The sequence below is a fragment of the Podarcis erhardii genome (genome assembly GCF_964252035.2).
Source record: "Podarcis erhardii genome assembly, chromosome: 18".
NCBI classification, from domain to species: domain Eukaryota; kingdom Metazoa; phylum Chordata; class Lepidosauria; order Squamata; family Lacertidae; genus Podarcis; species Podarcis erhardii.
The window spans coordinates 2,901,152-2,923,664 of NC_138516.1; the positions used below are offsets into that span (position 1 = coordinate 2,901,152).

A 22,513-nucleotide genomic window follows, 5' to 3' on the forward strand; every position below is an offset into this window, starting at 1 on the left:
GCGCCATGTCCGGCTGCTGTCCCTTATTGATGATGTCCCTTAAATAAGCTACTGAAGGTAATGGGGCCCTTTCTATGTCCAGCTGTCCTTTGTCAACAACAAATTGTTGCTGTTTTTTTGTGTTGAATATATGCCATATGGTAATTTATGGACCTAATAGGTATCTAAAGCCATTTGCACGCAACAAAATATGTATTTTATCAAAGTAATTGTTGATCCCTTATTTTGGCTGCTGATCCCTTATTTTCGAGGCTGCTGGTCCCTTATTTTCAAATCTGTAAGTTGACAGCTACGGATCTTCACTTGGTCGCAGGTGGCCAATAGCCAGGTGCAAAAAGCGCCTTGCACCTGGCAAATTTCGAACACTGCTGCCATCCAGGTTTGAGTCATCAAGAGTCATAGAATTGTAGAGTTGGAAGGGACCCAACTCCCTGTAACGCAAGGTTCTTGCATTAATCCACAAAGCCCAAAGTACCTGCAGGACCACCTTATTTATTCCGGCCCATATTTACTGGCATCTGAGCCTTGTGCCCTGTGTAACTCACTGCCACTGGAGGCTGGGAAGGAATTGTACCTGCCTTTTTCGTTTTTGTTTTTTTACATCTCCTAAAAGCTGCTTTAGTCAGATGGGCCTTCTCACTGTGGATTTTCTTTCTTACCAACCTGTACTTATTTGTTTATTGGGGGGGGGGCTTATTTAACCAAATGTATACAGTCGTACCTTGGAATTTGAACAGCTCAGTTCTCAAACGTTTTCACTCTTGAACATCACAAACTTCCTGCAGCCAATCAGAAGCCACGCTTTGGTTTTCGAATGTTTTGGAAGTTGAACGGATTTCCGGAACGGATTCCGTAACAAAACCTCTTATTGATTTCAGGGGGTGGGGAGGAACTATCAGTAGAAACAGTTAAAAGTTAGTATTTTAAAAAATCCAAAAGACAGTTGTTGTTGTTGTTGTTGTTGTTGTTGTTGTTGTTGTTGTTGTTGTTGTTGTTGTTGTTGTAATTTGTATACCACCCTGTACCTGCAAATCTCAGGGCAGTTCACAGGATAAAATAATGATTTAAAAACACGAAAAGCATAGTCAAAATAAAAACAAATAAAAAAGAAACCCAATAACTCACGAAAAGGATAAGATTAGCGACAAAAAAGCAGTTTCCAACAGGTATTTTAAAAAACATTCAGGAGGTATCTAAAAATCAACAGTGTATTTATTTAAAGAACAAAATATCATGAAAAAGCAGTTAAAACTGGTATTTTTTATTTGATCAAATGATAAGTACAATTGGTATTTATTTAGCATAATTCTAAGCCCTTCGCTGATGTTTTTATTGATCTGATTGCGGTTTTATTTGCTGTGTGCCGCATATACCACGCCACAGCCAATCAACCACCACCACCATCTCATTTTTTGGTTTTTCTTTAAGCGCTTGGACTTTCCATTGTGATGACCGTAACCCAGGCTTAAGGTTGCCATTTGGCGATTAGCTTATACACCTGAGTTTCTAACACTGCCTGGGAGTATTCCCTCCCTCCAGGTCTGACCTTCTGCACTCAAAGCAGGTGTCCTAACCCCGGGGTTCCCTAGTTTTCTTTTGGGCCAAACCACCACCTCGCCTCCATAAACGTATCCCCGGTGTCCTCCGTTACAAAAAGCAACAGTCGCAAAGAGATTGCCAGCAATTAATTGCGCGCTTATTCCAAATCCAATTAAAACCCCTTCGTTAAATTAATGCAGCAAGACGCAGGGACTCGCACCCGGTCCCCGGCAGCGAGGCCCTTTGTGTGACATTAGGAGGACTTGCGACTGCCTCTCTCTGTGCCTCACGCTCTTTGTGGCCGGAGTAATTGAACCCGTAATTTATTTATTTCCCTTGTATAAAACGGGGTGTGTTTGTGTCTCCGTCGCCTCCACAAGGGAGCTTTTCATGCCTTTTACGTTCCAACAGTTGGACGGTGCCCAAAGCCTTCCTTATTTGCCTGTTTAACACACGCTCCACTTTGGTGGCAAATTAACTGGCCCCCTAATGACATAATTAGCGGGACCATCGCCCGGCCCATCAGACCTCATTCACATGGGCATTGGTATCCGTACTCAGAAGCTGATTTCTCTAATTTGCAGATTTCTCTTACAGTGGTACCTCGGGTTACAGACGCTTCAGGTTACACACTCCGCTAACCCAGAAATAGTACCTCGGGTTAAGAACTTTGCTTCAGGATGAGAACAGAAATCATGGTCTAGCGGCGCAGCGGCAGCGGGAGGCCCCATTAGCTAAAGTGGTGCTTCAGGTTAAGAACAGTTTCAGGTTAAGAACGGACCTCCGGAACGAATTAAGTACGGTACTTAACCCGAGGTACCACTGTATTTGCTGAACGTTGGGAGATTCAGGGTAGATTTTTCCTCTTTTAATTAAAAAAGCACACCCTCCTCTTCATTTGGCACATGGTTAAACTGTGGAACTCTCTCCCACTGGAGGCAACTGAGATGGCTTTAAAATAGGATCTGTCACATTCATGAAAGAGGAGGAGGAGGAAGGGAGGGCTATCGACTCACCACGATGGCTACCCAGACCCTCAGCTTAGTGTCTTCAGATGACAAGAAAGGAAAGTTTGATAGCGAAACGGACTTCTTTGGAGGGTGGCGGAGTCTCCTTCCTTGCAGTTTTTAAAGCAGAGTTTGGATGGCCAGTCTGGTCAGGGATTCTTGAGCATTGCTGGGGGGGCAGGGTTGGACTAGATGAGCTTTGGGGGTCCCTTCCAGCTCCACGTTTCCGGGAAAGAAAAGGGGAAAGTGCAGAAGGAAGTGTGGAAAAGGCTGTTGCTTAAGGCACATCTGCATTCCCAAACTTGAATCTTCAGATTGTATGGGTCTTTTGCCTTTTGCAGGTTTGATGAGCGCGGCCCGATGTCTGCAAAGGGTCCATGGGGCTGGGGGCTTTTGCGCCTTCACCTTTGCTCTGCCCCTTGTATCGCGTAGACTTTGGACCCGGCTGTTTAGAATCATAGAATCATAGAGTTGGAAGAGACCACAAGGGCCATCGAGTCCAACCCCCTGCCAAGCAGGAAACACCATCAGAGCACTCCTGACATATGGTTGTCAAGCCTCTGCTTAAAGACCTCCAAAGACGGAGACTCCACCACACTCCTTGGCAGCAAATTCCACTGTCAAACAGCTCTTACTGTCAGGAAGTTCTTCCTAATGTTTAGGTGGAATCTTCTTTCTTGTAGTTTGGAACCATTGCTCCGTGTCCGCTTCTCTGGAGCAGCAGAAAACAACCTTTCTCCCTCCTCTATGTGACATCCTTTTATATATTTGAACATGGCTATCATATCACCCCTTAACCTCCTCTTCTCCAGGCTAAACATGCCCAGCTCCCTTAGCCGTTCCTCATAAGGCATCGTTTCCAGGCCTTTGACCATTTTGGTTGCCCTCCTCTGGACCCGTTCCAGTTTGTCCGTGTCCTTCTTGAACTGTGGTGCCCAGAACTGGACACAGTACTCCAGGTGAGGTCTGACCAGAGCAGAATACAGTGGCACTATTACTTCCCTTGATCTAGATGCTATACTCCTATTGATGCAGCCCAGAATTGCATTGGCTTTTTTAGCTGCCGCGTCACACTGTTGGCTCATGTCACGTTTGTGGTCAACCAAGACTCCTAGATCCTTTTCACATGTACTGCTCTCAAGCCAGGTGTCACCCATCTTGTATTTGTGCCTCTCATTTTTTTTGCCCAAGTGCAATACTTTACATTTCTCCCTGTTAAAATTCATCTTGTTTGTTTACACCCCCCCCCCAAACTTTGTTCCAATGTGTGTAGAGGAGCCCTCTCCTGTCTCCCTGGCTTTTTCTGCATATAAAATATATTTCTGTTTATGGCATTTATAGGTGTCGAGGGCTCTTGCTTTTGCCGCCTCTGCAAACCCGGAGTTTGCAGAAGTTTTTTTGCTTTTAAGCAAATAAGTAAAAAATACAGACATGGCATGTGAGGGAAAAGGGAGGGCAAAAGACGATGGAGGTGTTGGTGCTGACCTTGAAAGCCCTAAATGGCCTCGGTCCTGTATACCCGAAGGAGCGTCTCCACCCCCATTGTCCATCCCGGGCACTGAGGTCCAGCTTTGAGGGCTTTTTGGCTGTTCCCTCCCTGCGAGAAGTGAGGTTACAGGGAACCAGGCAGAGGGCCTTCTTGGTAGTGGCGCCCGCCCTGTGGAACGTCCTCCCCCCAGATGTCAAGGAAATAAACAACTATGATTTTTAGAAGACATCTGAAGGCAGCCCTGATTAAGGAAGTTTTTAATGTTTGATGTTTTATTGTGCTTTTAATTGTGTTGGGGAAACCCAGCCAGATGGGTTGGGTATAAATGATAAATTATTACTACTACAGTGGTACCTTGGTTCACGTACGTCTTGGATTACAAACGCGTCAAACTTGGAAGTGCATATCCCGGTTTGCAACCTTTTTCTGTATTACAACCCATTTCTTTTGGATTGCAAACAATTTTTGGGGGGGAGGCCCCATTGGTGAAAGCGCGCCTTGGGTTACAACCTGTTTTGGTTTACAAACAGACCTCCGGAACGGATTATGCTTGTTAACCAAGGTACCTCGCGTTAAGAACTTAATTCGTTCCAGAGGTCCGTTCTTAACCTGAAACTGTTCTTAGCCTGAGGTACCACTTTAGCTAATGGGGCCTCCCGCTGCTGCCGCCGCACAATTTCTGTTCTCATCCTGAAGCAAAGTTTATATATATATATATATATATATATATATATATATATATATATTAATTTAAAATAAATACATTTATGAGAAAACAGACGTACATACAAGTAAACAAACATACAATCAAGCAAATAACAGAAAAATCAAACAAGCCACCACACTATAAGATACAAGATTAATATAATTAGCATCATATATACTCCTGATACTGAACACAATTATAAAACTTACAGAGAAAGAATTTAAAACTGACTTCCAATTAATCTCACTGTACTTTATCTGTCCATTACTTTATACTGCACAGTTACATATTTCTTATATAATTTCTTTTTACCTCCCTACAAACTTATATTTATACAATACAGGGATCAGTCTAATTCTGCCAAGATGTTTCCTTTAATTCCATAGTTTTCTAAATATTCTTTAAAGATTCCCCAATCCTTATAGACCTTTTGTTTCGGTTGGCCTCTTACTCTTCCTGTCGCTTTCGCTAGTTGCAAAGCAAAGTTCTTAACCCGAGGTACTATTTCTGGGTTAGTGGAGTCTGTAACCTGAAGCGCCTGTAACCTGAAGCGCCTGTAACCCGAGGTACCACTGTACTATGAAGGAATGGAATAACCCACATGTAAAATGTTGGGCCAAGGTTGCTCTCGTTGGGGCAAGGCAGCCTGTGGTGTGGGGCGGTGGTTGTCCCAGTTTGTTACTGGTGCTCAAGAGCTGACAGCGCGACTGAGGTTTCCACTGCTGCCGGATCTGGCTTGGTGGACAATGAGGACTGGAATCTTAGCTTACCTTTAGGAGAAAGGTTGTACAACTCAGTAGCGGAACAGGGCAGAAGGTCACTGTGTGCAATTCCTGGCTTCTTCTTAGAGGGTTGGGGATAAATCCTTTTTGGACCTCAGTCCCTGGGGAGACACTGCCGGTCAGAAAAGGAGGTGCTGAGGAAGATGGACCAATGGTCTGACTTGGAAGGAAGCAGTTTCTTGTGTTAGCTGCTTACACCAGTCCTTTATTCCCAGCCACAGAGACTGTGATCTTGCCGTATTTCTAAGCTCCATGGCAGAGCATTTTCTTGGAATGCAGAAAGTCCCACATTCACTCTCTGTTGTTGTTGTTTTTTATGTACATTTTTATTGTTTTTTTATCATATCAGTTCCAACAGTCATACGACATATCTTCTCATCTTATACAATGTTTTAGATTTCTGTCAACACCTCTAATGATTTTCCGTTCTTTATCATTTATTCTTCATTTCTATATTGCATTTAATTATCCTTAACTAATAATTCTTTCCGTAGTCTTTCTTGCAATTTTTCAAATAGTCCACCTTACAAAACTTCTTGCAGTCCTACTAGCGTAATCTGTTCATTACAAGTACTTTTCGAATAGTTCATATATTTACTCCAGTCCTCTTAAGAATCTCTGATCCCGCAGGTTTCGAATCCTTCCTATTCATTTATCTTCTTCTGCAGAATTATGCCCACATTCACTCTCTGATGTCTCCAGGTACAGCTGGGGAAGACCCTGGCTGAAACCCTGGAGAGCATCTCATGCCGCTCAGTGCAGAATTACAGAGCTCGAAGAGACTATAGAATAGTAGCGTTGGATGTCCTTTTATTGAAAATGCATCTCTGGGTTAATTATTTTAGGTCTGCCTGGTGTTGTTACATGAGTAGAATGTGTGCTTTTATTTAAAACACATCTCTGGGTTATTTGTGGAGCATAGGAATTACCGTATTTTTCGCCCCATAGGACGCACTTTCCCCCCCTCCAAAAATGAAGGGGAAATGTGTGTGCGTCCTATGGGGCGAATGCAGGCTTTCGCTGAAGCCTGGAGAGCGAGAAGCGTCGGTGCGCACCGACCCCTCTCGCTCTCCAGGCTTCAGGAAGCTATCTGCAAGCCTTGCGCGCCCGGCGGGAGTTCCTGCGGGCTCTCCAGGCTTGTGGGCGGCAGCTTGAAGCCCGGAGCATGGAGCGCCCTCCGGACGACGCCCCGTGCTTCGCGCAGGTGTCCGCAAGCCTTGCACGCCCGGGGGGAGTTCCTGCGGGCTCGCAAGGCTTGCGGATAGCAGCCTGTTCTGGCGGCTGGGGTCAGGGGAATTTTTTTTATTCATTTCCCCCCCCAAAAAACGAGGTGCGTCCTATGGGCCAGTGCACCCTATAGGGCGAAAAATACGGTAGTTCATTATTTTTTTCAAAATACAGTGGTGCCTCTGGTTGTGAACGGGATCCGTTCTGGAGCCCCCTTCGCCAACCTGAGAGGAACACAACCCGCCCCTGTGCGGCTACGCATGTGCTAGGTCGCGATTCGTCACTTCTGCACATGCGTGTGGCGTCATTTTGCGCGTCTGCGCATGCACGAGAAGCGAAACCTGGAAGTAACCCTTTCTGGTACTTCCGGGTCGCCGCGGGACGCAACCTGAAAAGACATAACTTGAACCGAACGTAACAAGAGGTATGACTGTATATTCCGGCCCACCACATGGTCTGAGGGACGGTGGACCGGCCCGCGGCTGAAAAAGGTTGCTGACCCCTGCCTTGGAGAGTCGCTGAGCTTCAATGGACCAGCGTTGTGATGCGGCATAAAACGTCTTTCCGGAGATACTGAGGCAGTCCCGCCTGCCTGCCTGCCTTATCCCTCCTGCCCTAGCAACCCTCTCCTCAGAGCCCCTTGTCCGGGGAGGAGGGAATTTTTGGGATTCCTGACTCCTTTGCCTGCTCATGCGCGTTGACCTGATGGGCCCCAAAGAGAGAAATGGTCTGTGTGCATTTGGAGAAGCCAGAGGGTTTCAGTTCTTTGCTGGTACAGAAGGCAAGTGGGATGGGAATTGGTAGAGGTTCGTCACAACCTATGCAGAATCCAGAATTCTCTTCTCCCCATGGTTAGAAACTCGGATATATAAGCCAATCGCCAAATGGCACCTTAAACCCAGGTTATAGTTGCCACAATAGAAAGTGGGACGACGACGATGATGATTTCTATACCACTTGATATTTTAAAGAGAAAAAAACCCTCAAAGTCATTTACAACACATTAAAATATACAGTCAACATAGACACCGAGAGACAACAGGACTGCTCAAGGTGCCCCGACTATAAAACTGGAGAAATTGAGAGATATATAGCTGCACTGGCAGCACATCTCTTCTTTCTCGTATCCAAAAATGCAAGAAGGGCTTTTACACTCGCCGGAAGCTTGACTCTGCCCTCGCCGGTCCTGGTAGGAGCCTTTAAAAAAGTCCCATATGCTCAGAGACTTTGCGCCTGTTCATTGGGGGAGATAGGAATCCCAGAGCACTTGTTCTTTAGATGTCCCTTTTATGAAGAGGCACAGAGTGAGACCATTGATCCCCTGCTGGTGCGGCTCGCTGACCTCCCGGAAAAGCAAAAAATTGACATTTTCCTGTTAGGCAAAGATCATAAGACGACCCGGATGGTCGCCAGATTCTGTGTACAGATCTGTAGGCGCAGACCATCCCCTGACTCAAACTAGTTCGTTAAGAAAATCCCCAAACTTGGTTCCATGGGTGATTCTGGGTCATCTCTCTGCGGTAGCTTATCTTAAAGTTTTAATTGTCTATATGCGTATCACATTTATAAATTTTAGATTTACTGTTGTACATGCTTTTAAATGTTTGTTTTCCCTCTGGGATTGTACCCCCAAGTGTGTTTTATAAGCTGGTCTCTGACAGTAATAAATTTTCTATCTTTCTATATCCTGTCAATCCAGAATAAAACGAATTCAAGCTTCCGGGGAAATATTTCTGATTCTTCTCTAAGTGACATTTTGATTCCCATTTACTTACTTACTTATTTACATACCTAAAAGGTAAATTAAAGGGACCCCTGAGCATTAGGTCCAGTCATGGCCGACTCTGGGGTTGCGGCGCTCATCTCGCTTTATTGGCCGAGGGAGCCGGCGTACAGCTTCCGGGTCATGTGGCCAGCAGGACTAAGCCGCTTCTGGTGAACCAGAGCAGCGCACAGAAACGCCATTTACCTTCCCACCAGAGTGGTACCTATTTATCTACTTGCACTTTGATGTGCTTTCGAACTGCTAGGTGGGCAGGAGCAGGGACCGAGCAACGGGAGCTCACCCCGTCGTGGGGATTCGAACCACCGACCTTCTGATCGGCAAGTCCTAGGCTCAGTGGTTTAACCCGCAGTGCCACCCGCGTCCCTTACTTACTTACCTATCTACCTGCTTAATATATAGAGGCTCCCCCTAGCAGACGTGCTCTAGGAAGGCAGGGTGGCGTAGTGGTGAGAATGGCAGACTAGGACCCGGGAGACCAGGGTTCCAGAGTTCAAATCCCCACTCAGCCCTGAAGCTCACTGGGTGACCCTGGAGTCAGTCCCAGCCTCTTGGCCCACCTCACAGGGTCGTTGTAGGGATTAACTGAGGAGGGGGGTGAACCGTGTAGTCCTTGGAGAAAAAGGTGGGAGATAAAAGCAATAAATCAGCTCTTGTGCTTGTCTGCTTAAGGAAGCTGGAGGGGCCAGCCAGGTGGAGATGTCAGTGGCCAGCCTTGGCACCCAGAGATCTCCACGTGGTTGCAATGGGACCCACGCCAGTTGCAAAACGCGCCTGGCACCTGGCTAATTTCTAACAGTGTTCCAAGGTAGGAATAGGGAAGATTCCCCAAGTCCGAAACCCCGGAGAGCCACTTCCACTCAGTTTATTTTCCCGTGGCTGTTTGGCCAACGTTGCTAATGTCGTTTTACAGATTATAAATGCTGCATTGGTGTGTCAATCATATAACACAACCTTTGCTTGAATTGTAGTGCTTAGCTTATTTTTTTCGTGGCTGCTGCTTTGTTAACGGTTGCAAAATGCGCCTGGGGAATTTGTAGCACTGGGTGGCTTAGGGAGAGGTTCATCTTTTATTTTTATTTTTTAACAATATGTGCATTTCCTCAAAGAGACGGGACGGCCGTGTGTGTAAACGGGAGGAAGGAGGCAGCTTTTCTCAGGATTTCTGTTTTAACCTAGGTCGAACCGCGACTGCCAGATCGACCAGCACCACCGCAATCAATGCCAGTATTGCCGTCTGAAAAAGTGCTTCCGTGTCGGGATGAGGAAAGAAGGTACTCTCCAGTTCTGGGGTGTGTGTGTGTGTGTGTGATATTTGGAGAGATACAAACTCCAAAGAGGACGACACATATGTCTGTTAACCGAGGTCCCTTGCAGGACCTCAAAAGCTGCCGAATTTATTTCGCGCTATATCACACAACTCATGTCATCAGGTGTATCACTTATTTTGGGGTTTATTTTCATCCTCGTGTTTCTGAATCCCATCTTTCCTCCCCTCCTCTCCATCCCCCCCCCCAAGATCTTTATTGAAACGTAACATAGATGCATAATAACCAAAATTCCCAATGATTCCCTCACATAAAATATAATACAATGGTACCTCGGGTTAAGTACTTAATTCATTCCGGAGGTCTGTACTTAACCTGAAATTGTTCTTAACCTGAAGCACCACTTTAGCTAATGGGGCCTCCTGCTGCTGCCGCGCCGCCGGAGCACGATTTCTGTTCTCATCCTGAAGCAAAGTTCTTAACCTGAAGCACTATTTCAGGGTTAGCGGAGTCTGTAACCTGAAGCGTATGTAACCCGAGGTACCACTGTACCTAGATTAAATCAGCTACTTAATTATGCACTTAATTATAAAACCCACCACCCACCCTCTACTTCCCTCCACAGCAATTCGACTTCTATGTATTTCTTTCTACCTTTTCCCCTTGCATTCTATAATAAAATATTTTTGTTACATTCTGATTTTTCCTTCCTTCTTTATTGGTTTTGTTATTGCTTACATTTTTTTATTCTAAGCCTATTAGCGTGTCATTTTTAGAACAGTATTTTGACATACAATCTTCAAAATACTTCCACGCCATTCTTAACTTTTGATTTGATTGATATCTTATAATTGAAGTTAATTTTGCCAATTTTATATACTCAATTTACAAATCCACTTTTTCTTGGGTGGTTTGTCCTGAGATTTCCATTTAGTGGCAATTGCTACCCTGGCAGCTGTTGTTGCATATAAAAAGTCCCCCCCCCCCCTATATGTGGTATGTCTTTGCCCACCAACCTTAACAGATAAGCTTGGGATTTTTTATCCTCTCCTCTCCATTTTTATCCTTACATCAACCCTGTGAGGTAGGTTAGGCTGAGAGGCAGCTGCTGGTCCCCAAGGAGAAAGCAAGAGAAAAGGAAAAGAAGGAAAAAACAAAAAAAGTTTTTGTTGTTTAGTCATGTCCGACTCTTCGTGACCCCCTGGACCAGAGCACGCCAGGCCCTCCTGTCTTCCACTGCCTCCCGCAGTTTGGTTGGAGTCATGTTTGTAGCTTCAAGAACACTGTCCCACCATCTCATCCTCTGCCGTCCCCTTCTCCTTGTGCCCTCCATCTTCCCCAACATCAGGGTCTTTTCCAGGGAGTCTTCTCTTCTCATGAGGTGGCCAAAGTCTTGGAGCCTCAGCTTCAGGATCTGTCCTTCCAGTGAGCACTCAGGGCTGATTTCCTTCAGAATGGAGAGGTTTGATCTTCTTGCAGTCCATGGGACTCTCAAGGGTCTCCTCCAGCACCAGAATTCAAAAGCATCCATTCTTCGGCGATCAGCCTTCTTGATGGTCCAGTAGAGTAAAAGGACTCCTGGCTCTCTGCAGCTACATATGATGTTCATACTTTAAGTTCCAACCATTCGGTCTTCTATAATCTATTTTTAAATTTTTGTTCCGCTGAGCGTCTGGCGCAGCTGGCACCCAGTACCCGCTGGATGGCAGAAGGGGACTCAACTGGCAGGACTCAACTTTGCAGACGGTCTGACCTTTGGTGAAATCTGCCAGCCACCCACAGACCCGACCTGAAAGAGAGTTGTGTCAGGGAATCAATGCTTAGGAGCTGCCGTACGTCAGCAATGCAAAGGGGTCAAAGGTCCGACACTGGCACGGATAACCCTGGGTCAAAGTGCCTGGCGCCAGCTGGAACACCGCAGAACCAGGGTTCAAAATAAGCCAGGAGCCAAATGCATTTTGCACCTGACTATCAGCCATTTGAGGGACGCGGGTGGCGCTGTGGGTTAAACCACAAAGCCTAGTACTTGCCGATCAGAAGGTCGGCGGTTCGAATCCCCGCGACGGGGTGAGCTCCCGTTGCTCGGTCCCTGCTCCTGCCCATCTAGCAGTTTGAAAGCATGTCAAAGTGCAAGTAGATAAATAGGTACCACTCCGGCGGGAAGGTAAACGCCGTTTACCTTCTCGCCGGAGCGGTACCTATTTATCTACTTGCACTGGCGTGCTTTCGAACTGCTAGGTTGGCAGGAGCAGGGACCGAGCAACGGGAGCTTACTCCGCCGCGGGGCTTCAAACCGCCGACCTTCTGATCAGCAAGCCCAGAGCAAAGGGGAAGCTGAGGTCTAGCAGCGTGAGATGGCTGGGCAGGCAGGTTAACGTGGGACCTGGTGTGGAGTCAAGAGGCCCTGGCTTTTGTGGAGTGAGCTGCTTGCCTTCAAGGCTGCCGGAGGGCCCAGCGGGTCGCTGTCAAACCGGTAAAACAGGTGGTGTTTGTTTGGAGAGCGCAGGATTTTACAGGCGGGTGAGGAAAGGAGCCTGCAGGCTGGCAGGTCATATGACTCAGTAGCAGTAAAGGTCACAGCTGGAGAGCCAAATACCATCTTGAGAGTGAGCAAGCACCAAATTATTCCTTTGTTTGGGTTTTTGGCCCCGTTTCCACAGGTCTCGTGATTGTGTCCCTCACTCGCCACCCTCTCGGGTTTCTAAGGTCTCCAGGGGAGATCGTGGCCTCGGATCCTGCTTACAAGCCCCTCCCTTCATTGGGAATGGGATAGAGTCACAGAATGGTAGCGTTGGAGAGGGTCCCCACAGGTCATCTAGTCGAACCCGCCCTGCGATGCATTTGGAGAACCTTTCGCTGCCTTTGCTGGATCAGACCCCAGAAAGTTCCCTTTGGCCCAGAGGATCCTGCTGAGCCAAAGATTCTGGCATTTGCAGGGGGGTGGGGGTGGGCAGGATGACCTCAGGGTCCCTTCCAACTTTACAACACTGTGATTCTGTGGTTCCTGGGAAGGGTAGCTACTGCTTTAGAACACCCTGAAACGAGAAGTAATCGACTATATAGTTAAATTAAATGACAAAAATAAAAAAGTTTAAGGAATATGTTAATCTAGAATTAAACAAAGACTTAACGAGATGCCGGATACAAAACTCGTTTCACTGAACTTTCAAGACTGGTGTTATGTGGTCTCGGCGGCCGCCCCCAGTCCCCAGTCTAGCTGCCACATTCTGGATTAGTTGTAGTTTCCGGGGCACCTTCAAAGGTAGCCCCACGTAGAGCGCATTGCAGTAGTCCAAGCGGGAGATAACCAGAGCATGTACCACTCTGGCGAGACAGTCCGCAGGCAGATAGGGTCTCAGCCTACGTACCAGATGGAGCTGGTAAACAGCTGCCCTGGACACAGATTTGACCTGTGCCTCCATGGACAGCTGTGAGTCCAGAATGACTCCCAGGGTGCGCACCTGGTCCTTCAGGGGCACAGTTACCCCATTCAGGACCAGGGAGTCCTCCACACCTGCCCGCCCCCTGTCCCCCAACAACAGTATTTCTGCCTTGTCAGGATTCAACCTCAATCTGTTAGCCGCCATCCATCCTCCAACCGCTTCCAGACACTCACACAGGACCTTCACCGCCTTCACTGGTTCTGATTTAAGAGAGAGGTAGATTAGTTGGAGTTTCCGGGTCACCTTCAAAGGTAGCCCCACGTAGAGCGCATTGCAGTAGTCCAGGCGGGAGATAACCAGAGCATGTACCACTCTGGCCTTAACCAGCTCTCTCTGCTTGCTTCCCTCAGCTGTCCAGAGGGGCCGGATCCCTCCCACCCACTCCAGCGCCAGCCCCAACGCCCTGCCCAGCGGCGAATACTACAACGGGCAGCCCGTCTCGGAGCTGATTTCGCAGCTCCTCCGCGCCGAGCCCTACCCGACCGCACGCTTCAGCTCCCAGTACGCCCAGCAAGGCAGCGTGATGGGCATTGATAACATCTGCGAGTTGGCGGCGCGGCTCCTCTTCAGCACGGTGGAGTGGGCGCGAAACATCCCCTTCTTCCCCGACCTGCCCGTCTCGGACCAGGTGGCGCTGCTGAGACTCAGCTGGAGCGAGCTCTTCGTCCTCAACGCCGCGCAGTCTGCTCTGCCGCTGCACATGGCGCCGCTGCTGGCTGCCGCCGGTTTCCACGCGGCTCCCATGTCGGCCGACCGCGTGGTCTCCTTCATGGACCAGATCCGCATCTTCCAGGACCAGGTGGAGAAGCTCAACCGGCTGCAGGTGGACCTGGCGGAGTACAGCTGCCTCAAAGCTATCGCCCTCTTCACCCCAGGTGAGCACACCGGCCGGAGCCATTCCCGGCTGTATGGAGGCGGCTCGAGCGAGTGAGCCAAGCCGCGTGTTTGGCTACTGCAGAATTGCCCCTGTTTTTCCCTGAATTTGGAGGGTTTTCTCTCTCTGGATGAAAATGCTTTGTTGAAGTAAATCAAAGTGGCATAAAATCACAGAAGTACTAAGAAGCAGAGCAGTAACAACAACAGTTTTATTGTACAGCATTATTATTATTATTATATAATTATTATCTTATAACTTTTCATAATTGTGCAATTAGTTATAAATATTAGGTAATAATTATATAATAGTTGTTTAAGATATTATTTGATTATTTCTTTAAAAAATTTAAATGAACTTTTCAATTTTTGGAAATTATTTTAAACCTCTAAACAAATCTCTCATATCCTTTGACTTCCATTCCGTGGAGTTCTTTCCTTTCCTCATTAAGCGGCTATATGACTTACATTTTACCCATTGGATACATTAATTCTAAATGATTAACCTACCAATTCTCTCATGTGCTGCAATACTTCAAATCCTACATACGTTTTCATATAACCATGATATTTTTTTTCAAATACAGTGGTACCTTGGTTCTCAAAACGGCTTAGTTGCCGAACAAATCAGCTCCCAAACGCCGCAAACCCGGAAGTGAGTGTTCTGGTTTGCGAATGTTTTTCGGAAGCCGAATGTCTGACATGGCCTCTCGCTTGAAGTGCAGCCAATTGGAAGCCACGCCTTGGTTTTCGAACGGTTTTGGGAGTCAAACGGATTCCTAGAACGGATTAAGTTCAAAAACCAAGGTGCCGCTGTATTCCACAAAATATTTCCAAAGACTCCTTATTTCCAAAAAGGACCAGAGGAGGTGGTCTAATTATAATTATAATTATAATTTAATTATTTATACCCCACCCATCCAGCTGGGTTGTCCCAGCCACTCTGGGCAGCTCCCAGCACATCTGGAAACAACAATAACAACAATAAAATTTATCATTTATACCCCGCCCATCTGGCTGGGTTTCCCCAGCCACTCTGGGCGGCTTCCAACAGAACACTAAAATACAATAACCTATTAAACATTAAAAGCTTCCCTAAACAGGGCTGCCTTCAGATGTCTTCTAAAAGTCTGGTAGTTGTTCTTCTCTTTGACATCTGGTGGGAGGGCGTTCCACAGGGCGGGTGCCACTGAAGGATAAAATAAAATAATGAGACCACGAATGAACTATTAGTAATAAATTATTATTACTATTATTGGATATAAATTATACGACTTTCTGTAGACCTCCGAAGGCAGTCCTGCATCACGAAGCTTTTAATGTGTGACCATAGAATCCTAAGAGTTGGAAGGGACCCTGATGGTCATCTAGCCCAACCCACCCGCAGTGCAGGAATCTTGCGCCCAACGTGGGTCTCAAACCCACAACCCTGAGAATAACAATCTCAGCGACCGGTGTTTTGAGGTGTTCTTGATTGGAAGGCACCAGAGCGACTGGGGTCATGGTGAGTTTGCTGCCTGCAGCTCCGCTTTTGCAAAGCTTTTTGCATCGCCGGCTCCCTGGCTTTGGCAAAATCCCGGTGCTTAGATGACCGTTATGGAAGCTGCAAGGATGCTGAGGAGCAATGGGACCCTCTGCCGGCCACAGAGCTTGCGATTCATGCTCCCTCTTTGCCATTTCTCGTCTGTGAGTGGCGCGCATGGAGGCAGTGCCACCTTGTGGCGAGGCAGAGTGCGAGCCTGCATGCCCAGTGGCAGTCTATCTGGGTTCCTAAGGGTAATTGTGTTGTTGTTGTTTAGTTGTTGAGTCGTGTCTGACTCTGGACCAGAGCACGCCAGGCACTCCTGTCTTCCGCTGCCTCCCGCAGTTTGGTCAAACTCATGTTCGTAGCTTTGAGAACACTGTCCCACCATCTCATCCTCTGTCGTCCCCTTCTCCTTGCGCCCTCCATCTTTCCCAACATCAGGGTCTTTTCCAGGGAGTCTTCTCTTCTCATGAGGTGGCCAAAGTCTTGGAGCCTCAGCTTCAGGATCTGTCCTTCCAGTGAGCACTCAGGGCTGATTTCCTTCAGAATGGAGAGGTTTGATCTTCTTGCAGTCCATGGGACTCTCAAGAGTCTCCTCCAGCACCAGAATTCAAAAGCATCCATTCTTCGGCGATCAGCCTTCTTTATGGTCCAGCTCTCACTTCCATACATCACTACTGGGAAAACCATAGCTTTAACTATACGGACCTTTGTTGGCAAGGTGATGTCTCTGCTTTTTTTAATAAAAAAAATAATATTTATTAAGAGTTTAAAGATTACAAAAAGAAAAAGAATTAAACAAATCAATATAATACAATACAAATACAAAAACAAAAACACTACGTAGAACATTAAATTAACAAAACAAAACAAGAACAATTAAAAACACTTCCAATATTTTCAAACTTAACTTTCATTCACTTGTTTCATTGACTTCCTCACGCCTCCCTTTTTGTATTCCACTTCAAGTGATGTCTCTGCTTTTTAAGATGCTGTGGGTAACTGCACACTGTGCAAAAAGGATTCCAGATTAGATGGGCCGCTCTCTTTGGCTTGATCCAGCGGCCAGCCTCTTCTGGTATCTTTGTGGAACCTTTACGTCCAGAGGCAGTCTATCTCGGTTCCTAGTTTCTCAGGGGTATTCAGCCACTGTGAGGACAGGATCATAGAATTGTAGCATTGGAAGGGCCCCAAGGGTCATCTAGCTTAACCCCCGGCAGTGCGGGAATCTCTTACCCAACGTAGGGCTTGAACCCGCCACCATGAGAGAGTCTCTACTGTCGGAGCTTATCAGGAGTAGAGATGTGTCTGTATCCCCCCCTCACACTTTGACTTTTTTTTAAAAAAATAATAATCATTTTTTCAATACAAACAACAACTGCAAAAAAACACATACAACAAAAACCATAATAACACAATTTAACAGTTCAGATTTGAAGACTGATATACCTATGACTACACCTTTTTAACAATATTTCCCCACCTCTCACTCCTCCTTCTACTTCCCACCACCATCCGCCTTATCGCTTAAATATTCCTTCCAGATTTCTTCATATTTATCCATTCTTAATTTGCGTCGACATGCAGTTCGTTCGTATGTAGCTAGTCTATCCATATTGTCAATCCATGTGCTCAATGGAATCTTTTTGCGGCTCTTCCAATTCATCAAAACAAGTTTTTTTGCTTCTAATATGGCAAGGTACATCCATTTTATTTTTTTTTTGACCCCTTGTAATCTCCCACGTTTCCAGAATATAATTTAGAATTAAATTCAATTCGCCTAAATAACAATTTCTTTTTATTACTCTTGCTATAAATGTCCTCATCTTGCACCAAAATGACCTTATCATCGGGCAGTTAATCAACATATATACCAAGTTCGCACTTTTACTCCCATATCTCTAGCAGTCGTCTGCACTTGTTATTTTCCTCTGGTAGAGTTTTTGCTGGAGTCCAGTGGACTCTGAATATTATTTTCTGCTGAATAAGTCTTAGTCTTAGATCCACAGAGGCTATTTCTGTTGATTTTATACTTGACTCCCATATATCATTTGTTATATGTGCCCCTAACTCTTCACTCCATTTCTGTCCATCATATTCTAAATCATATTTCTTCCTGTTGGTCACACACTTTGGCTTGATCCAGCAGCCAGCCCTGTCCTTGTTGAGCCTCCAGGCCTATGGGCAGTCTATCTGCGTCCCTCGGTTCTCAGAGTTATTTGGGGACAGGATGGGGCTCTCGCGAACGCTAAGGAGGATGGATGACGGCTAATGGATTGAGGCTGAATGCTGACAAGACAGAAGTACTGTTTTTGGGGGACAGGGGGTGGGCTGGTGTGGAGGACCCCTTGGTCCTGAATGGGGTAACTGTGCCCCTGAAGGACCAGGTGTGCAGCCTGGGAGTCATTCTGGACTCACAGCTGTCCATGGAGGCACAGGTCAATTCTGTATCCAGGGCAGCTGTCCACCAGCTCTACCTGGTACGCAGGCTGAGACCCTCCCTGCCCGCAGACTGTCTCGCCAGAGTGGTGCATGCTCTGGTTATCTCTTGCTTGGACTACTGCAATGCGCTCTACGTGGGGCTACCTTTGAAGGTGACCCAGAAACTACAACTAATCCAGAATGCGGCAGCTAGACTGGTGACTGGGAGCGGCCGCCGAGACCATATAACACCGGTCTTGAAAGACCTACATTGGCTCCCAGTACGTTTCCGAGCACAATTCAAAGTGTTGGTGCTGACCTTTAAAGCCCTAAATGGCCTCGGTTCAGTATACCTGAAGGAGCGTCTCCACCCCCATCATTCTGCCCGGACGCTGAGGTCCAGCGCTGAGGGCCTTCTGGCGGTTCCCTCATTGTGAGAAGCAAATCTACTGGGAACCAGGCAGAGGGCCTTCTCAGTAGTGGCACCCGCCCTGTAGAGCACCCTCCCACCAGATGTCAAAGAGAAAAACAACTACCTGACATTCAGAAGACATCTTAAGGCAGCCCTGTTCAGGGAAGTTTTTAATGTGTGACATTTTAGTGTATTTTTTGTCTCTGTGGAAGCCGCCCAGAGTGGCTGGGGAAACCCAGCCAGATGGGCGGAGTACAAATAATAAATTATTATTATTATTTTAACCGTCTCCTCTGTTTCAGACGCCTGCGGCCTCTCGGACCCTGCTCACGTGGAGAGCCTGCAGGAGAAAGCGCAGGTGGCGCTGACGGAGTACGTCCGCTCGCAGTACCCCTCGCAGCCCCAGCGCTTCGGCAGACTCTTGCTGCGCCTCCCTGCGCTGCGGGCCGTCCCTGCCTCCCTCATCTCGCAGCTCTTCTTCATGAGACTGGTGGGCAAGACCCCCATTGAGACGCTTATCAGGGACATGCTCCTCTCGGGAAGCACCTTCAACTGGCCCTATGGGACGGGGCAGTGAGGAGACAACGAGCGCGCGGAGTTGCCGGGACCTGCCTTCCTGCCCCACATCTGCCCTGTCCATTCCCGCGGCCGCCGCACCGACAGCCTGGATGTCCCCCGGCACCACCCAATTCCCCCGGATCGAGGCGGCGAACTCTGTGCAATTTTTTTTCCGTTTCAGGGGGTGGGGTGGGGGGGTCACCCTCCCTGCTGTGACTGCCTCTACCCCCCACCCCAGTGCCAAGAGAGGGGCAGGGCGTCCGTCCGTTGGGAAGGTCTCCTTTTCCGTTGTGGGCGCGGGAAATGTAGCGTCCTTGCTTTTGTTTTCCTGGTTTCGTTTATTCACTCCAGCTTCGAGCAGACGGATGGTTCCCCTGGAGGCTTTGCTGGGGGGCTTATGCCCCCCAACGTCCTTGATACTTGGGTCTCATGAGAAGGGGGGGAGCCTGACCCCCTCTCCCAACCTCCCCTCTCACCCCCATTTCTCTCGATCCGCCTTCTGCCGCCTGATGCCCCTCCCCAGATGTTGTGTGACACCCCACCCCCCAACCAGTGTGGCCAAGGGGTCTGGGGTGACGGGGAGCCCCAAAGCAGCCGTGAACCGAGACCGAGGTGGATTGGGTCCCCAGTGCGAATTTGCAAGCCTGGAAGCAAGCCAGATTTTTGCTTACTTCGAAGCGGGGAGGTATTTTGAGAGAAAAAACTTTTTGTTGCAATGGGGTGAGGTGCGGGGGCGTTAGTTTGGGGTGCACCTAACGTTCAAACTTCCCAGATGTCAGGGTGCAACCCTGCGTGGAACCAAGGCAGATAGGAGAATTTTCTTTCCCGCAAGCAGAGAGCGCCCCTAGGCGTGTGCAGAAGGCACCAGGTCCAGCCTCTGGCATGTTCAGCTTAAAGGACCTTTGGGCAGATGACCCAGGCAGTTGTTCCCCCAGGTTACGTGGACTCAGTATAATTTCCTGTGCTCCTATTTGGATCTGCCTGCAGTTCAGACTCATGTGGACCAGAGTCTTGATTCACTGCCAGTAACACTAGAACTAGAATCTTGCATTACTGCCCGGGTACTGCCAGCCTTCCAGGGTGGGGGCACAGCTCAGTGATTGGGCACCCCCTCTGCACCCGGAATAATAATAATTTATTACTTATACCCCGCCCATCCGGCCAGGCCTCCCCAGCCGCTCTGGGCGGCTTCCAACAGGATATTAAAAATAGAATAAAACATATAAACTTCCCTAACAAGGGCTGCCTTCAGATGTCTTCTAAAAGTCAGGTAGTTGTTGTTGACATCTGACAGGAGGGTGTTCCACAGGGCGGGTGCCACCACCAAGAAGGCCCTTTGCCTGGTTCCCTGTAACATCACTTCTTGCAGAGAGGGAACCGCCAGAAGGCCCTCGGAGCTGGACCTCTGTGTCTGGGATGAACGATGGGGGTGGAGACGCTCCTTCAGGTATACTGGGCCGAGGCCATTTAGGGCTTTCAAGGTCAGCACCAACACTTTGAATTGTGCCCGGAAACGTCCTGGGAGCCAAAGTAGGTCTTTCAAGACCGGTGTTATGTGGTCTCGGCAGCCGCTCCCAGTCCCCAGTCTAGCTGCCGCATTCTGGATTAGTTGTAGTTTCTGGGTCACCTTCAAAGGCAGCCCCACGTAGAGCGCATGGCAGTGGTCCAGATAACCAGAGCATGCACCACTCTGGCGAGACAGTCCGTGGGCTGGTAGGGTCTCATCCTGTGTACCAGATGGAGCTGGTAAACAGCTGCCCTGGACACAGAATTGACCTGCGCCTCCATGGACAGCTGTGAGTCCAGAATGACTCCCAGGCTGCGCACCTGGTCCTTCGGGGGCACAGTTACCCCATTCAGGTCCAGGGAGTCCCCCACACCTGCCCACCCCCTGTCCCCCCAAAACAGTACTTCTGTCTTGTCAGGATTCAACCTCAATCTGCTAGCCGCCATCCATCCTCCAACCACCTCCAGGCACTCACACAGTGTCTAGCTCCTCTAGGTCGGCCTGCAAATGACCCCCTGCCCCCGAACCCTGGAGAGAAGCTGCCAGCCAGTGTAAGGCAACATAGCCCTGGGTGTGGCTCAGAGAAAGACATCTCCAATTGCTCCTGCTTTTACAGATCGGCTCTTGATTTAGACTCCATGAGGACTAGAATTTTACATTAGGGGCAAGGACCAAAACTCAGAAAGACCCAGGGGTCTCAAACGGGGTGTGTGCTGCGAGCCGCCTCTTCTCAGGGGCTCCCGGACAGAGCGTAAAACACCAGGCTGGATAAACAAGCTGCTTGGACAACAAACCTGCAGAGGTGGACTTGGTCGCTAGCAGGTTTCCGTCCACCACAAACACGAGACACATTTCGACATGCACAGCACCGCTGCCCCCGTACTTGTGATGGAAGCTGCCTGCCCCACTTCTCCGTCCGCAGTGGGGGAAATCTGCCTCGGCTGGGGGGCGCTCCCTCCATGTTTGTTGAAGATGCTATGCAAAATAATTTTGAGCTGCATGCAATTTGAAATATACTGACGGCTTTGAAAAAAACAGCGATCTCCCTCTTTTTGCAACTGGATTCCAGCTTCCTTTGCCGGTCAGATCAGTTTCGACTGAGACACTAAAAAACGAAAACACGCCCCCCCCCCGCTGCTATTTTTCTCATGGATCATTCTTTTCCCTCCCGCCTGCAGACCTGCTCTAAGGATCTCCGCTTGGCTTGTGTGTCCTCTCAGTGATACGCCAGTATGAATTGCCCTCAAACCCATTTTCCGGATGGGGAAAACTGAGGCCAGAGGACTATTCCCCCCTGCATTCTACAAGTCCATGGGAGTGATGTGCCTCTAACTCAGGTCTCCCAGATCCAAAGTACCGGTTGTAATCTATGCAATCTATCCCCAAATTCTGCATCAAGGAAATTCAGATTCTGCGCTTGGAATAAAATTCTGTTTTTGTGTTTTTTTTAAAAAAAAATAATGGTGAAAATCGGATGTGCTTTTTTTAAAAAAATCCCAGTTTTATGATGTGAGGTTCCTGAAGAACATCCTGGGTCGGGAAGGACACAGGTGAGGTGTAAAGAAATTTGCTTTTTTCATAGAATTGTAGGGTTGGCAGGCAACCAAAGGGCAATCTAGTCCAACCCCTGCAATGCAATAATTGCAGCTAACCCGAGCAGAGCTAGGCCCGGCCCGGCTGGGTGTGTTGAATCTGCCACCTGACCCACACTGGCCAATCCCGTGCCCCCGAGCATCAGAGGTAGACTGCGCTTCAAACTGGAGGCTCCACTGAACTACCATGGCTTAGAGCTGCTACTGTATTGCCCATCTTATTCTTCAAGCCCCGTTTGAAAGCAAATTTCTTAAGAGGAAGTTTTGCCAGTGGCTCGGTGAAGAAATTGCCTGGTCCGGTCTCCGAAGAGGGTGGGCACAGAGCTGCTGCCTGCCTGTGTTCAGTTGTGAACCAGCCCTTAGCCCAGAACCATGAGGTCT

The 22,513-nt window shown here is 48.1% G+C and overlaps 1 protein-coding gene across 1 annotated transcript in view; it reads left to right on the top strand.

Annotated features, from left to right (window-relative positions):
- NR2F6 (nuclear receptor subfamily 2 group F member 6) overlaps window positions 1–21,986 on the top strand; it is a 28,572-nt gene extending 6,586 nt beyond the window's left edge. Inside the window, exons 2-4 of the mRNA XM_081846351.1 lie at window positions 9,713–9,807; window positions 13,595–14,119; window positions 18,778–21,986. Of these exons, the coding sequence (XP_081702477.1) occupies window positions 9,713–9,807; window positions 13,595–14,119; window positions 18,778–19,052 (895 nt within the window). The 3' untranslated portion in view covers window positions 19,053–21,986. The remainder of the gene's footprint in view (window positions 1–9,712; window positions 9,808–13,594; window positions 14,120–18,777) is intronic.
- The last annotated feature ends 527 nt before the right edge of the window (window positions 21,987–22,513 follow it).